Source organism: Bactrocera neohumeralis, chromosome 6 (genome assembly GCF_024586455.1).
Source record: "Bactrocera neohumeralis isolate Rockhampton chromosome 6, APGP_CSIRO_Bneo_wtdbg2-racon-allhic-juicebox.fasta_v2, whole genome shotgun sequence".
NCBI lineage: Eukaryota > Metazoa > Arthropoda > Insecta > Diptera > Tephritidae > Bactrocera > Bactrocera neohumeralis.
Window position 1 is genome coordinate 29340148 of NC_065923.1, and position 17894 is coordinate 29358041.

Genomic DNA, 17894 nt, shown 5'->3' on the forward strand with positions numbered 1-17894 from the left:
TAAACGTAAAATTAAATAAACATTAAAATAAAATAAAAATATAAATGTAATTTATAGAAAGAAAGGTTCAAGTACTTGAAAGAGTAAGCGTTTCTCGTTGAGAAGCTGTGAGACACAATGGGTCGTATTTAAGCCACGATGAGCATTTGTTCAGACTGATCAGCTCTTAACTTGTAAGTATCCTCTATATCCTCGTTATCCTCTACATGCGAGACAGACTTAAAAGATATATATGCAAACTCTCTCTCAAGCAATTACCAAAGTTTTGAGGAACAATTATATGTTATTATGATAAAATAATGATCTCCATTTAGTAGTTAGTGCTACTGTCTCAAACAGAAGCGGATCATCTAATTTTTATGCCTAAAAGTATGCTGTGTAATTGTAAAGTAGAGTTAAGATTAATATAACCCAGTATTACATTGTCATGGTATGCAATCTATTCAACAACGCAATATCTAGTTTGTTCTTCTTGATTATTACCACTCAGAGAGTTTTAAATTAGATTTGAAATTAGAAGTGCTATAGACTACATCTGAACAGATCTTAAATTACTAAGAGTCCGACTTTCGGCGAGATATACATTACCCAAGATATCGCTTCTTTATGGGAGAAACATTTCAACTAACATCTATTAACTTGTAAAGTTTGGCCTTTGTACGTCGAGAGAGGATTTTACTTTTCAATACAGTTCAATGTAGCAGCTGTTGGCAAGTTTATTTTCATGTTACTGTTGTTGATTTTATGGTTCCAGAATAGACGAAATTATCTACGACACACGTCAACAGTGGTGTGTGAGCCAAGTTGTGAATGCGATGACTGTTTGTTTGATGACAGAAGATATTTCATCTTGTCCTCGTTCGCAACCAGACCCTACGCTTCGTTTCATTATCCTTTCTGGAGAAAGAAGAATTAACGTAGAAGTCGTTGAGGCCAATTTTATCAATATCATCGGCTTGCGCCAGAAGCGCTCGTATTATTTTATCCAGCAATAGGTTGAACACACGGTGTATTGAAATTCCGTACCGCAGTTGCTGATGAGCGCTCCCAAAGAGCACGAGTGCAAGTCGAGTAAAAAACCGTCTCGCTGTCGGCTGTGGTAGTAGCTTCTCGACGACGTATCCAAGTTGATGTTAGGTACCATGATTTGCAATCCGTCATTGCCGTCCAAAGGGAGTTCAGACGGGATTTTGTCGGCATTCCCTCGAGTAGATAGGCAATTTTGAGGTTGGTAAACATGTTTTCCGAATCCGGAAGTATCGCATGAAGACTGTACCATCGAGATTCCTATGTTCGTGTTTATGAAACCATCGCGTTGCATCATCTATTCAGACAAACCCAAGAGTTTCGACTCGCAACTTATCGGCGTAACTTAAAGTTAGCAGACGGTCATTACAACAGATCATTAATGATGACTTAAACCTGTGTCCGTACAACAAGCCGGTTAAACCCTTAGCAGACCTGGTTTTGCAAAAATTTATTGAACAGCGAATGATATATCAGAATGAATTGAAGTACATCTCAAAAGGTCGCGATTTTTACAATTGATGAAAATATTTAACAAAGAATTTCTATCAAATTTTGTATTTCTAAATGAATTTCGTGTGCGAAATGATTGTGAATGTTGGAAAAGGCTTACGGTGATTCAGTTTTATCAAAAACAGAAGCCTTCAAAGACGGTCGAGAGATCGTTGAAGACATACCTTGTTCTGGACGACCTTCGACCTGTTCAACTGATGAAAATCGTCAGGCACGTATTTGAGAGATGGCAAGGGAGCTCGACATCTCTCACACGTCCTTTCAAATAATGTTGGTGGATATTTTGGGTATGAAACACGTTCTTTCTCGATTCGTCCCGATAAAACTGACATTTTTTCAGAAAAACAACCATAAAAAGATCTTTTTGGACATGATTGATCGTGCGAAATTCCGATCCCACATTCATGGAGAGCATTATAACTGCTGTGAAACACGGGTTTATGAGTTTGACATGCAAACAAGTTAACAATCATCGGAATGGAGGGAAAAAAAGAGCCGAAACCGAAAAAACCACGCCAAAGACGCTCGAAAATCAAGGTGATGCTCATTGTCTTTTTCGATATTCGTGGTTTGGTGCATCATCAATTCGTTCTGGAAGGACAGACAGGATCAATAAGGAGCTCTATTTGATTGGAGTGAGGCGTTTGGGTGAAACAACGATAATGCACCATCGCATCGAGCAACAATTGTGACCGCATTTAAATTTTGTTCCCCAAATTGAAATTGTCGCTCCGTGGAATGCGTTTTCAGTTGATCGAAGAGATAAAGCAAAATTCGCTGAAGGAGCAGAGGGCCAGCCCAAAAACTGTTTATGAAAGGTATTTCGAGGACTGGAAAAATCGTTATCATAAGTGTACAATCATCTGGTGGGGATTAGTTAGTAAGCTGCAAAATAAATATTGATGAATAATTTAAATATTTTACGTTTTATTTACAGTTTAGTACTATTGACAGTAAATTGATATTTTCGAAAACAAACCTTACAAGCTTAATGCAATTTGTCATTATCGCACTCGCTGCTCATTCTTACTTGTTTTAAATTTATATGTACATACTTAAATTAAAGCAACACGCACGAAGACTATCTAAAAATGCAACTCGCATGTGCCACAACAAAAGCTCAATGAATGAGTGTGACATAAGCAAATGTTTTCTATTTTATATAATAATTTATTCATTTTTTCATTACAACTATTATTTTGAACATTTTTACATTTATGTGTCGGTATATATATATATATGTATGTATGTACTTATGTCTATTTGAATATACAGATTTTATAGAAAAAAACAATTCGCACATCGCATTTCTTATCAGAGATTGTAATTAATGTCATTTCAAGTAATTGTAGATATTTGAGCAAAGCGTAAACAAATAGTTAACAGGATCAATGATGGCGCCACGCACGGTTGCATTTATATTTACAGTTATTTACAGTTATTTGTGAAATAACATTAGTTTTTTCATTGTTTGTGACTATAAATAGAAAGCAATAAACTATATATTGCGGTCTATTTGGAAAAATACTATAAAAATTAATAATTACTTTGTACTTTAACCAATTCTTTGTTTTGTGCAACGTTCGATTACATTTATCACTTTTGACTCAATTCGTTTTGTCTTTCGACTTACACTAATTTCTAAATACTACTTCTCTACGTACTTATATATTGTATATATATATATATGGATATATGTACTTTCATTATACTAAATTAATGACTGGTTGTATTTAATTGTTACATTTTGCATTGTAATCATTTACACACTGAAGAATAGTATATAGATTATTATTAATTAATAACAAGTACTTAGTTGCAATGTGGTAAGTCTGTTGAGAATAATTTGTACATAATGCAACGTTGTTGTAACGTACGTTGCACAAATCTTTTGTCAAATTGTAAGGTTGCCAAGTTACATAAGCCTCTAGATCATAGTTTCCAAAAAATCGGGTTTTTTGTTTACTCCACTCATTCGTCGTCCAAACGTATGGCCAGATTTACATGTCCCACTGGCTTCTCGACGGCTGTTGGCTCCGACTTGGCGATCACTTTGATCTCAGTGCTGAATTGTGGTGGAGTCTCTGGTTTGCTACAAACGTGCTCCTCGCGCGTAGAGCTTATCTTCAACACATTATGCCGTTGCACGGCAGCAACAATAAGCGAGATGAGCAAACCCAGAAATATTGTGAGCAAAGTGCCTATCATCGAATACCACATGTAGCTGAGCTTAAAGATTGGCCAGGAGCTAAGGGTTTCGAAAGAAAAAATATTACATAAAATACAAATAATTACCAATCATAACAAAATCAATTACCTAAATCCGGTTAGTGGCACCGCCTCCACAGTAGTCGGCAAGAGCACAGTTGTGGCATTCACTTGGCAGTCGCAATGCGCAACCGATAAGGGTAGTTCAACCGGATCCACGTTGACAATTTGCGCCATCACACCAATAAAAATGACGATGGCCAACGAGAGCAAACCACCATAGAAAGCACCACGTGTATTGGCGCGCTTAAAAGCAATTCCAAGCACGAAGAGACCCAAAGTGACGCCACCGATGAGGCCGTTCAACGTTAGCGTCGCCTGCAGCACACCACCCAACTTCTCAACAATGAAAACCAAGCCGAAGGATAATATGCCATAACCCAAGGACATCCATTTGGCGTAGAGTGCACCCTTGTCCGGTGTGATTTTGATATTCATGCCATTCACGAGCAGATCTTCACACGTCACCGCAGAGAGCGAATTCAAGGCGGACGCCACAGTACCCAAGCTGGCGGCAAAGATGCCTGCAACAAAAATGCCAGCAATCGTGTAGATATGTTCGTAGGTGCTAATGATGTAGTAGGGCAATAGTTGATCGGAAGCGGTGATACGGCCAGCATTTAGTGGATCACAATCAGCGTAATGGTTGAAGATCATCAGACCGGTGTAGAAGTTCATGAGAAATACGATAACTAGCCCGAGTATAGCAAAACCCAAGGCCACTTTCGCTAACTTTAGCGATTTCAATGACATGCACTTCTGCACCGATGCCTGATTGGTGCAGAATAAGGAGGTCCAATAGAAGAAACCACCGATCACCACGGACCAAACTGTGTGACGCGTCGTCGGATCGAAATCAAAGCTGTAAGAACGAAATAAAACAGTTAACCTTTATACTTTCAATTGATTGATCGTGTGCCGCTTACTTGAAAAACTCCAGACGATGACGATCGGCTGCCGTGTTGAAGATCTCAATAGCATTACCGCTATAATAACTACCCAAAGCAACAACTAGCACCAAGGAAACGGCCAAAACAGCAGCCTACAATTTGATTTATAAAATATTTAACTTTAATAACAATATATTAAGCGAACATGTGCTGAGCTCATACCTGAAAAGTATCGGCAATTACCACCGCCTTCATGCCGCCCTGAGAGGAGTAGAACACACAGACTAAGTAAATTAGAATCACAGCAACTTTTGTGTTTAGGCCTGTGGCTTTAGAGAGCGCGATCGCCGGTGCCAGCACTGCTACGGCGGTGTAGAAACACATCTGTGGAGGAAGCAGAGAAATTTGAAATGAGTACGGCATCAAAAGAGCTTTTTTTGATATTATCGTGAGCAAAATTGAAAAACATTACTGACGATGCAAAACTATGAGATTTCCTAAAATCAATAATCCAGTTACCAAGTTAATAGGCTTAGACAGAGGTTTTTTAGGCCAATAAAACTTCTGAATTCACGTCTTCTTTCGAACCTTTTGCTAGTTTCTGATATATAGGGTTCAGACCTATAGTTTATGTTGAAGAGTTGATCACTAAAGAGATTTGATTCCAAATTAAGTGGTATTAATTGGTATTAATAGATCTTTAATCAGTAGTACCAGAATTTATCTACCCAATTAGCAGATTCGGATCCAGACCAAAACTTCATATTGAAATGACAATCTCTCGATTCTTCTAAAAATCTATGGGCAATACACCTTCCTTTACCATATCTAGAAAGTTCATACGAAGATCCACGTTACCAGTACCTCGGTTCTTGACATACGTATAATAAATATTAGTCGACTTATATTTTCAGTGTCTGGAAAACATTTCGTTGTTAACTCTATAATCTAAAATTGGCTCCAGAAGCAATAAAATGGTTTGGAATATACTTTACGGATAATACTAACTTAAGAAGTAAAGCCCTTTGAGGTTACTACTAAGTCCAATACCCATTTTTAAGTGTATGTTCTTTTTTCATCCCCACATACAATGAAACATAAGGTCTAATGAAATCAACCAAAAAATTTTGACCCTTACCTGTATGACATACAAAACGGCTCCCAAAATACGTATCTCCTTTCCAAAACGTATACCCAGATATTCATAGCAGCTCGTCAGCTCCATTTTGAAATAGATGGGATAGAATATCTTCACAGCAACCGGTATGACCATAATCATTGGAATAACTGAAGATAAGAGTAAACAAAATTTTACAGTCACTTTTAGTGCCTTGAGATAGTCTTCAACAGCACTCACCAATCAACACAAATTGCGTGCCCTGTAGGTACATCTCCGATGGGTTACCCAACAATTCAATGGCCGTGATAAAACTCGTAGTCAAACTGAGGGTAACCGGAAAGATAGACATACCGGAGCCGAGTAAAAAGTCCTCCGATGAGCTGCCCGACTTGTGGAAGAAGCCGTAAAAAATGCCAATACCCAGTGATATAATCAACATAGAGAGCAGTATTGTATAATCGTAACCGGAGAAAGCTGCTTTATGTGAGGGATCGTTGCATTGCTCCATTCCCTCAACGCTCTCGGTCCCGCTTATTTGCTCCTTGTACATTGCCAACAATATTTGCGCGGCCGCATCGAAGTTGTGCCTTTCCGCCGAGTCTGTTGCATCCAAAGCGGAGAGCGCGTCATCTGACGGCGCAAATGTGGAATCGCCACGCACCAGCAAATACGGTGGAGATGGTTTCACTACTTTCTCAGCGACGATGGAACTGATCGTGGGTGCTTGTTGATACCTTTGAGCATTATTATCTGGCACGGCCAACGAGTTGCTGCTGTGCGCTAAAGCGCAAAGGAACAAGAGTTTCAGCAAAGTGGCCATTAGTGGAGACATTTTGAAATATTTTTGGAATTTTTATTTTTTTTTTTAATATCAGGAACTTGTTCGTGCGTAGTGTGAATATAATTTTATAATACTCGTGGTGTATGTATGTTCGTATGTCAGTGTTTATTTCTTTTTGGGAAACAATTCGCTTTCAATTAATTTATTTTATTGGCGGGGGCGAGTTATTTACATCTCCGTTGCAAATTTATGATGAGTTTACAATTAGTTAACAATCTGCAATTAAAAAATTTTGTATAAAATCAATAAAATATCATTGGATTGCTGCAAGTGTGGGTCTTCTTAAATAAGTAATAATTTATTTGTGAGACAATTGTGTAGTAATGTTGACACTATGCCATTTATGTATTTATTAAGACGCACAAGTCTGTGGCAAGACGGAAATTTACGCTTAGAAACTACGCTTTGTCTTTACTTAATTAAGAGCTGTTTGTATTTGACTCTAAAAGAGTCAAGTTCAATAGGAAAATTGCCATTGACAATGAAGAAGGTGTATATGTTCTAAATGTAATTCATACAATTTCGCATTATATTACAAGTTTCGGGATTTCGGGATTCATGAAAATTATTTTCGGGATCCCGAAAATTTTCGACATTTATTAAATTTCCTTAAATATTAATTATATAAATGTTTTCACATTAATAGGGGTTTAAAGAAGCTTTTGTGGAAAAGCTGTGAGAAAAGTCATTAATTCTATTTCGTTTTTTATAACAAAGTTCGGGATTGACGAAATTTATTTTCGGGATCCCGAAACTTCTCGGTATTTATTAAACTTTCTTAAATAATAATGGTATAATAATAATGCGCAAAGTAATTAATTCGATTTCGGGATTGGTAAAATTACTTTTCCGAATTCTTAAAATTTTTGGCATTTCTTCTTTAAATAAAAATGATAAGATTTCAGCTTTAGGAGGGGTTTGACGAAGCTGCTGCGAAAAGTGGTAATGGGTAGAGTAAACTTAAACTCAAAGGCCTTTCAGGCTTAAAACGAATATACATATTTGCTGAATACATATAAAATATTTAAACTTTAATTATTCCTTGATAAACTTCAAAAACATTTCACAAAAGATTTGAGCTTCAATTTCGAGAAAATCCCGATATCGAGTATCCCGATATTTTTCGTTATTTATATTTATTCTCTAAATCATATGACTAAGCTGCTCCTGAGATTGCTGATATTTCATAAAAGACTTGAGCTTCAATTTCGAGAAAACTTCGGCATCCCGATATTTTTTCTTTTCTGGGAAGATTCTCTAAGTTGTATGACTATGCTTCTCCTGAAATTGCTGATAGACACCATACAAATAGTTGACAAATCAAAGGTATTTCTGACTCACGCCGACAAGATTTGCCCTTAAAAAATTAGAATTATAGACTGAGAACCAATTGCTGCAATCAACCAAATCATGAATTTTATAAACATTTAATGGGATATTATTTGGTGCTATATAAATTTCGCCCAAACACTTGAGCAACAACTTTGAAAAATTTCGGGATCCCGAAAAATCTGGTAACCATATTGAGAAAATACGATCATTAATATACTTTCTACTGATTCAAAATCTAATCAGTTTTTATAGAGTTATGTAGTAAATAGAATCCAAAGATTTTTTAGAAAAATACGTCTTCGAGTATAATGCAGATGACAACTCACCGGCCTCGCAGCTATTCGGCATATCCCAAACACAATCTTAAACACAATTTAACCCGAAATATTTAATATTTTTCTTGTGCCTTGGAAACATCTAACATTAGTAACATATTTTCAGAAGAAAACAGAAAGTACGTACAAGAAAAATTACTCAAAATATTAAAAAAAATCGATTTTAGCAGAAGATAACTTCTCTCAACTTCATTCAAAGTCGTTTAGTCCAAACGTCATTAGTTGAAGTGAATTGAAATTACAATATATTGTTATGACATCGAAGTTGTTTACGAATAGATTTACACACTTCAAAACATTACTTAATCCTATTAGCATAAATAATAATATTATGATGTTCGCCACCCGCTTTATGAGCAATAAATCTAAATGAGTGAGCACACATCTTAATAAATTTTTCTTACTATTAGCTACCGATGTAAGCTTGTAGTATAACTGTGAAAAGCGAACCCAGCAAGCAGCCCATATCCCAAGTAGTAATTGTAAGTGTTTCAGCTCGTTGAAAGACCGAGACTGGCTTCTGCGCAAAACTAATCAATAACTGCTCAACGAGATTTAAGCAAATTTAACTGGTTAACGTCCGGATGCCGGCAGATCTACCGGCGTGAACCGGTTAAAACAAGAAAGTGTGAAGACAACAACAATTATAAACAAACACGTGCGCGCGTACTCAATGACAATACGCACCGAAAGCGCCATCATCCCCAAAGCCAACAACAAAATCAATAGCGTCCACAAACGAGTAGCAGAGCCGGCAAAATATTGTATGTAAATAGACGAAGCGGTTCTGCTCGATCGGACCTCGATTGAATCAATTAAATAAGCAAAGGGCGCTGGGAATGTAATGAGCGGCATTTGAGAGTTAATATGTGTATGGAATTGAGAGCGCATCTCTCGCTGAATGAGGATGACAATAAAATTGCAATTTAAATGTTGCTATCATGTTAGATGTTGATAAGCGTTTCTCAAGAAACTTTATTTGTGTCACGTTTCAAGCATCAGGGTATGAGTTGCATGTTAATTTTCATTAATTTGCATCTTAAACAATTAATATTTCGAACTTGTAGGCGCAATTAAAATATAGAGCATTAGCTATTCGATTGGATATACATATGTCTAATTAGAGGGCTGGAACTACTTATGGAAGTAATATATATTCAAAACTAAAATATCACGTTGCATATTAAATATGTGATTCAGTTAACATTACGGAGTTCTAGAATAGGACAGCAAACAGTACTTCTAACTACCTATTAAGTTGACTACTAATAAGATACCCATAACTTGGTGCTTGGCAATATCATAGAGTGTGGTGGAGTGAATAGAGCATGTAGTAGAGTGTAGCCTGAGTTCCCATATAGTATCCCTTTTTTATACCCTGAACGGGATGTACTAAGCTGCTATATATATTCTGGCCTAGGGCAACACTAAGTGTTGCCAGGTGCAATCTGACATTTCTATTGGAAAGTTTGACATTTTTTAGCATAACATCACTCAGAACGTTTTGTCATTTAATCGGAATCAAATTAAATTACAGGGAATTAAAAAATTCATCTCGGCCAAAAAATGGAATTAACTCGTGAACATTTTCGTGCGATCATTTTTCACAACTTTCAACGTGGATTATCACGACTGTGAAAAACTGTTACAATGTATTCAATCGTGGCCGACGCTTGCTCAAAGACGAATTCCGTGAAGGTCGTCCAAAAACAGCCGTTGTGCCAGAAAACATCGATGCCGTACGTGAACTGATAATGCAAGACCGTCACAGGTGGCGAATCATGGATCTATGTGTATGAGCCCAAAACAAAACAGCAATCGGCAAAAAAAAAAACAAAAAATAAAAAAAAAAACATTTTCGTTGATAAATATGCCTATTTACATTATTAGGCCAGAAATAGATATAGCAACCTACGTATGCGTGCAAACAGCCTTGAAATCAACTCGGATCATGCAATATGGGTCAAGAAAAATAAATAATATAAATAATAACTGAATACATACGTATCATATAGCATAAGTTATTAATCCCAGTTACTTGTAATTGTCGTCATTTAATAGATTTATGTGACTGCTGTTATTATAGGTTGCAATGAAGTATTTTATTCAAGGAAATTAATTTTTTTAAATATTCTCATTAAAGTTGAATCGTGCATACCAAGAAATTTTCTTGGTTTTAATACCGTGCCGGTCTTTACACCTGGCGTATAGTAGAGTTATGAAAAAAGGTAGGTGAGAGGAGAATAACAAAAATTATACAAATGAAAATAAAGTTTTATTGATGCACCTATTATATATTTATCAGGCTTTATAAATAATATTAAAAGAGAAAAGAAATATTTCAACCTAGTTCGAGCCCCAGATTCGAATCTACCATCAATGGTAATAACGCGTCTTCGGTCTGTTGACAGAGTTAGGTGCCTAGAGCTCATCCTAGAGAAGACACTTTTGTGGAAACGCAACATCGAGCAAAAGCGGAGGGCATTGCTTCAGAGAAGCCATTGGAAAAAGGTGGGGTTTCCCCAAAGATAAATCAGAGAATCTGATTACTTAGATGACTGAGACCCTGGGCACTCAAAAATTCTCACAAACTTTAATTTTATTCCAAAATACTTGGAAAACTACTTACCTTCGAGTAAGGCATGGTAAGAAAGGTCTCGCTGGAGGAGAGAGACGGAAAATAAGGGCGTTTTGACCGATGGACCAAACCTTGCGAGAGTGGTTGGTAGAAGTGTACACTATCGAAACTTTCCATCAGTTTTAGTTACAGGCTTCCTGAACACTGCAGCGTCTTCCAGGCGAAGGTGACTGCTATAAAGGTAGCAGTCGATCTACTGCTCCGAAGCGCAGCCTCCTTCAGAGTAGTGACTATCCACTCTGATAGTAGGATAGCGAAAGGTTGTCAATACGCCTTATCGCCAGAATCGAGTTATTTTGTGATTAAGCTGATTTGGGTGCCACAGCGGTATTGCAGGAAAATGTAAAACTGATGAACTTGCTAGGTGTGGTACTTCAGTCTCAATAACTGTGTAGTAGGAACGAGCAGGACCTCCGCGCTGGTTAAGTAGCAGCAGCTGTGCAGTTGCAAGGCCCCTCTGACCCAAGGTAAATCGTAATAGTTCTAGGGAACTCTTCACTCTCCAATGATTATAGAACCAGCTACTGCTCGATAGATTTGGAAATAAATGAGATAGAATCAACTCAACTTTCTTCATCTGCCCGCCAAATCAAGGCAAAAACTTCTCGAATCCCAACGCTATTCGTTTACACCTCCAAGTGAAATAGCAGAAATAGAAATACTAAAAATCGACCTAAGCAGATTTGTGATAGGATCAGAGTGCTACTGGGGGAAAAAACATAGAAACTTCAAACTTAATGGAAACAGTATTATATCACTCGAAAGAACATTCTTTGGCATTTATATTTTGAAGATTATCTCTTTCAAATATTGACCGCGGCTATGTCTCAGATGATTCATCCGTTCAGTCCAGCATTTTGGCTGGTAACTGGCGTAATGTTTTGCTTCAAGGCCTGAATTGAAGCAGTATTGTAAGCATAGACTTTAAACTTTACATATTCTCACAGGAAAAAGAACGGGATGATATCACATAAAAGTGTTTTCTCAATAAATTCATTGATTGAAGAGATATGAAGGAAGAGGAGCCGTCTTGTTGACGTCGGTTATCATGGCATGATAACGGTCGATAGAAAAAGGCCTCATGGTTGAACAAAATTTGGCTCGAAAACGATGGATCTTCTTGGAACTTTTCCAGAGTCCATGGAACGAAGCGATGTCGCTTGGAACAGTCGAGCGGTTTCAGTTCTTGCACAAGCTGTATTTTGTACGCTTCCAATTTAAGATCTCGACGTAAAATGCTGGGTCTCAAGATGAGTGATGGTGTTGCGAATAGTATGCTCAGTATGCCGATTATGTTAACCATAAGTTGAGCAAAGCGTGCCAAGCCGGTTCTTTACAGAACGTAAATTTTCATAATAAAGTTGAACGATTGCCAAACAATACTGAAGAAAAATAAAATGACAGCTTGACATGACTCACGCGTGATCTGTCAAAAAACTGCTACTGAAAAAAGTACCTCTACTTGGATCTCCCGTTACAACTGTTCTACTGCCAAAAACTTGTTAAATTCCCATGCTCTACTTGCTAAATGTTCACTAATTTGCAAAACATTCACTGCTTATAAAAAGTGACAAGATGTTAATTGCCTCTTAATTAGAGAGTTTAGCACATCGTTTTCGCAAATTCGCAACCCTATTAAAATATTAACAATGTTTGGTATTAGATAAGTGTGTAAAAAGTTAATTGGTGACGATATGGAAAAAGAGCTTAAACTATTAAAATTATTATTTTGTATATAAATTATTAAATATATTTCCGCTTATTCTCGATTAGCAAAAAACATAACTTTGAAGTGTTAATTAAAGCTGAGCACTTAGCAAAAACTCGTTACAACACTAATGGCTCTCAATTAGTTATAGGGAAATATATGATAATTAGTGGTTTGGTTCTGAAACCTATCGGGGGGCTTGGTTCGCAAAATTTTAATACATATATTCCTAGAAATTAATATTTGCATTATACATAAGTTGTTCACTTGCAACAATGTCATTAAATTTGCGCGCTTAAATGTGTTTTCGATTAAAAGATACAGTTGATTTAAATTTAAAACATATGGCAATTAAACTGTTTTCGATTTGTCCGAGCAAATGTATGGAGTTAGGTCGCGTGTTAATCTTTAAATTAAATCTGCATTTTCCATAAGGAAATAATAACAATAAATGTAGAAATGTCTGTTTTCTACAAAACTGAATTACAAATGCAAAGTCCTGCAATTACGAAAAGCAATTGGAAATTATATAAGGAGGTGGGCTGCAATTTTTTTTTTTTTTGTATACATATTTTTAAACTTTGATAGTGATTGAAATAATTATTTTAACTGGTTTAAAATACCTTTAATTTTACTAAACTAATTTTTTTGTTTTGTAAAAACAAAATGTATGTATTAAGTAACTTAAATATATTTAATGGTAAAAATAAAATGCTTTGCTTAATCCCAAAATAAATAAAAAAGTTTTTTAATTTAAAAAATGCAATACTTCGAAATATTAACAAATGTAAAGGCGTTTCTTTGAAGAGGCAGCTACATAAGTATGTGCCACACTTATGGTGAGAGACTAGGGTAGTTTTCATACTGAAGGTAGGTGGGAACAACCCAACCTACTCAAAAGAGCTTAGGCCTATAAACTTAGCTTGTTTCCTGCTGAAAACGCTAGAGAAAATCTTGTACAAGGCGCAGCACGCATATACGAAAGACAGATCCGTTACTGGACAATTCTGGAGCATTCAACAACGTCTCTAAGGAATATATTCTGAACAGTATGCAGTCAATAGGTGTTGATCCATATATATATACAATACAACGCTGGATCTGATGCCTTTTGAAACGCTAAAATGACTAAGGAAGTATGTAGAGGTACTCCGCAAGGTGGAGTGCTATTTCCGCTTCTATGGACATTACTGGTGAATAAGCTGCTATGCGGACGATATTGCCATCCTGATAACGGGAAAGTGTCTACAGACCATTAGCAGTGTTATGACCACAACTCTCAATACAGTGCAAAATGGAGCATAGCAAGCGGGGCTGGGGTGAACCCGAAGAAAACGGATCTGCTGGTGTTCACAAGAAAGCACAAAATTCTTCTATGAAGGTTCTCTTCGATAAATGGGACACAACTCTCTCTCAAGGACCGTACTAAGTACCTTGGGGTAGTCTTGGACCGGAAGCCAATGGAAAGGGCTGAGAGGCTCGCTGCACTGTGCATCTGGAAAATGTTGCCAGAAACAAGCAACTTCACTTCTACTGGGCCCCAAGGCCACAAAGACATCGGGGTCAATAAAATAGTGGAGATTGCCAAGAATTATGTACCGCATATACCTAAACGCGTGATCAACATTGGGAAATTCATACTTTGTCCATACGACGATCTCATGTGCAAAACGGTAGATCGAAAGTACACGAAATGTTATTGGCAAGAAGAGACAGTAGGAACATGATGGGAATACTAATTGATCACTGTCTGGTGGCGACACATGCCCGCAGGATGGGGCTGACAGATCGAGAAGTCTGCAGGAAATTTCTATAGCAGGGAACCAAGGAAACAATGGAGAATCTCTTGTGCGCTTGTCCCGCATTGTCAAGACTCCGCCGTAAGCATCTGGGCTCCTCACGGTATGATACACTGGAGAAGGTATCGATAGTGAAGTCGCAAAGTCTGTTAAAATTCGCGTTAGCCGCAGGTATTCTAAAAGATGACTACTCCACTTGGATCTAGCAACTGAACTCCACACTTGTATCACAAAGGACCATATATATATGTACATACGTAGCTTATTGGCCTACCAGAATAACCTAACCTAACCTTAAGAAATATAACCTTTCTTTAAACATTAAAATTTGGATTTTTTATGTAGCATACTTGTATGTATATTGTAATATATATATAGCTCCTACAATAACAAATAAATAAATGGCAAAAAATACTTCCCAGTCTTAAAAAAATGTAAGTACTAAAAAATTATTTAAAAAATTCTATTCCAAAAAAATTATTTAATGTTTATATTTCCCAAATTAATCAAGGTTAAAATAGCTTTTTATAAAAAATTAAAATTTTAAAGAAAAGAACTGCAAAATAATTTTTTTTACTATTATTAAAAATTATATAAAATAATAATAATACATATAACAAAAAACTATTTTTTTTCAATTTCATAAGTATAAAGTCAGTATAAAAATGTTTCGTTTTTCTTAAAAAAATTAAATTTCTTAAAAATTTAAATAGTATTAAAACTTGAAAATTTATAATTATAAAGAGATTATATTGAAAAGTTAAATAAAACATATTTGTACATATTACGTAGTTAAAAATATCTATAAGAATGAAAAAAAATTACTTAATAAAGTTTTTGAACTCAAAAATTTTGAATAAATTTTTTTTAAATATTATAAAAACTCCATATTTTTATTAAAAATTTCAAGTTCAAACTATTTTTCGAAACATAAGACACATAAAGAGTTTAATGAAAAGAATGCATCAAAAAAAAGTTTTTACAACAGAATTTATTCCTTGAACTTTATACAAATATTTTTTCTAAGAATAAAATTTTTATAGTACTTTTTTATTCTAAAATAATTTTAATTTTGAGTTCTTTACGCATAAAAATATATTTTTTCCCAATTACTCACCTTTAAAGAAAATATTTCATACACAACAATTTTCACTAAAATTTCCGTTTGAGAAAAGTTCTAAATTGTAACTGCAGTATTGTGCCGCGATTATTTTTGTATTTCATTAACGTAGGACCTTTGAGCACTTCACACTATAAAATGCCCTTGCAACTACACCATATAAAGGATGATTCGTAAATAGTTTAAAAAATATATATTTTTCAACACTTTTTAAGCACTTTCATATTTCTCGAATTCGAAATTTGCGCTGTCAGTAATAGTTTTCGAGCTTAAGCTAAGTTAGCCTCTTAATCCTTTCACAAACTTCACTTCAATATCCTTCTAATTAAGATCTTCCAATTTGTTTCACACTCTCACGATTTTGCGCTTTTTGTACGATCGTTCGTGTCGATGGACTGTTGAACCACAATTGAATGTTTTCCTGTAAGCCCACTAGCTTTTTATTTGCCCCGCGCTGAGAGCACGATATCCACTCATACTGCAACAACAAGCGCCACTTTTTACCACGCTCATTCGTATATCGATCAGTTACAACAAGTGTGATCGATATTATCAATTGTTGTTGCTGGCGCATACAAGCCACGAAGGGCTTAAGTGCCGACCGCTCAGTTTTATCATACAAACTAACACAGAAGCAAACAAGCTAGACGCAGTCATAAGTTTAAATGAGCGTGAAGCTGCAGCCAACGGAGCCGGGCTCAACACGGTAAGTGGTTTTGTTTGTTTGTATTGAAGCGTTTCTTGGGGCTGCTGTGAAGCTTTGTTAGTGGTAGTAAATAGAGAAATAATAAACAATTAGAAATTAAATGTCGTTGATGTTTGTTTTATTTATTGTTGCTTAATGTGTAAGGTTTCGTAGATTTGTCGTCGCACGAGGGCTTATAAAACTAAGTTAGAACTAGGAAGAGTTCTAGAATCAATAAATATATAGTATATGTATATACTTTGGTGGTTCAATCAACATTTGGCCTCGTAAAGAAAACCCGAAAATCTTGTGAAAACGGCGCTAAATTTTATCCACGATTCTCCAACTTCTTTAAGGGGTTACATGGGTATACGGGTTTCAAAAAATCGATTTTTTTTATTGTCTTCTACAACACCTCTAGGGAATTGTCCTAAATTTTCAAGTTGATACGAGTAATAGTTTTGGAAATACATCCTTGGAAACTTGTGCGCTCGAGGTTAGCTAGGCGCCGTCTTTAAACGTGTTTTCCTCGAAACTGTGTTTTTGAAGTCGGTTGGCAACTAGAACTCAACCGATCTTCATGAAATCTTACACAGGTCTTTGAGATACAATTCTTATAGTCTTGGACGAAGGTTTTTTTCGATTACTTACAGGATTTTCGTGATGCCAGAATTCGACGCATTAGAGCTCAGTGATCGTTTTTTAGTCAGTGTATATCAGACCTCGTGAATCTCAGAAAACGCTTGTCAATTCTTATCAGACAGATAGCTCAAACTTCGACTCCTTTGAGCAGGTTAGCCAGTAAAGTACATTGTTTCGACTGGTTGGATCCATATTTCCTGGACAGCCATGAAATCATAAAGAAACATGTTTGGATTCCGCTTAAACAGTGTAACACACTTCTGTGAAGTGGCCTCAAGCTTGCGCTTGTTAATTGAAGTATGACTTTTCTTGCTGTCCAGCTTACTGTTTTTTGAGAAACTATCTTACACCGTTTAGCGAACTGACATCACGAGATCATATAAAAGGTATGTTCCAAAGTAAACAGGACTTAAAAAAACAGAACAAATGATTTTTTCGGCAAAATCAATTTATTTTATTCAAAATAGTTTCCTTCTGCTTCAATACAGCTTTTTGCACAGTCCAAAAGCATGACGAACGAGTGTTTTACCTCTTTGGCCGGTTTGGGCATGCATGACGGTGCAAGCCTTTTGAATGGCCTCTACGTCAGCATAACGCTTTCCTTTCATTAGCAAATGCATATTTCCGAAAAGGAAGAAGTCGCACGGTGCCATATCAGGTGAATACGGGGAGTGGTTAATGGTTAAAATGTGATTTTTGGTCAAATAATCGTCCTTCGAATGCTGGATTCTGAGCAATTTTTGGTCGTCAGTCAATTTATGCGAAACAAACCGTGCACACAATTTTCGTACGCCCAAATGTTCGGTCAAAAATCGATGTTTCGGAGATGTTCAATTCCATGAATTTTAATGATGATTTCGGCTGATTTTTGATGAATTCAAACACAGTTGCGATGGAATGTCCAGTGATCATGGATTTTAATTGGCCCACATGTTGATCGTCATTTATGTCCTCACGTTCACTTTGATAACGTTGAA

At 36.2% G+C, this 17894-nt stretch overlaps 1 protein-coding gene across 1 annotated transcript; it reads right to left on the reverse strand.

Annotated features, from left to right (window-relative positions):
• Positions 1 to 2449: 2449 nt before the first annotated feature.
• On the reverse strand, positions 2450 to 16009 carry LOC126763277 (sodium-coupled monocarboxylate transporter 1). The gene is made up of 7 exons (XM_050480603.1): positions 15588 to 16009; positions 6055 to 6874; positions 5836 to 5984; positions 4920 to 5081; positions 4734 to 4849; positions 3857 to 4669; positions 2450 to 3787 (listed from the first exon to the last, which is right to left on the reverse strand). The coding sequence occupies exons 2-7, from the start codon at positions 6647 to 6649 to the stop codon at positions 3511 to 3513; spliced, it is 2112 nt and encodes a 703-aa protein (XP_050336560.1). The 5' UTR covers positions 6650 to 6874; positions 15588 to 16009; the 3' UTR covers positions 2450 to 3510.
• Between the last annotated feature and the right edge of the window lie 1885 nt (positions 16010 to 17894).

Bases quoted from the DNA above. Each gene is read 5' to 3' on its own strand.
- LOC126763277 (XM_050480603.1), bottom strand. From the start codon at position 6,649: ATGTCTCCACTAATGGCCACTTTGCTGAAACTCTTGTTCCTTTGCGCT. The intron at 5,985-6,054 runs GTGAGTGCTGTT...TCTTATCTTCAG, and splicing joins CACGCAATTTGTGTTGATTG to TTATTCCAATGATTATGGTC. The intron at 4,850-4,919 runs GTATGAGCTCAG...ATCAAATTGTAG, and splicing joins TAATTGCCGATACTTTTCAG to GCTGCTGTTTTGGCCGTTTC.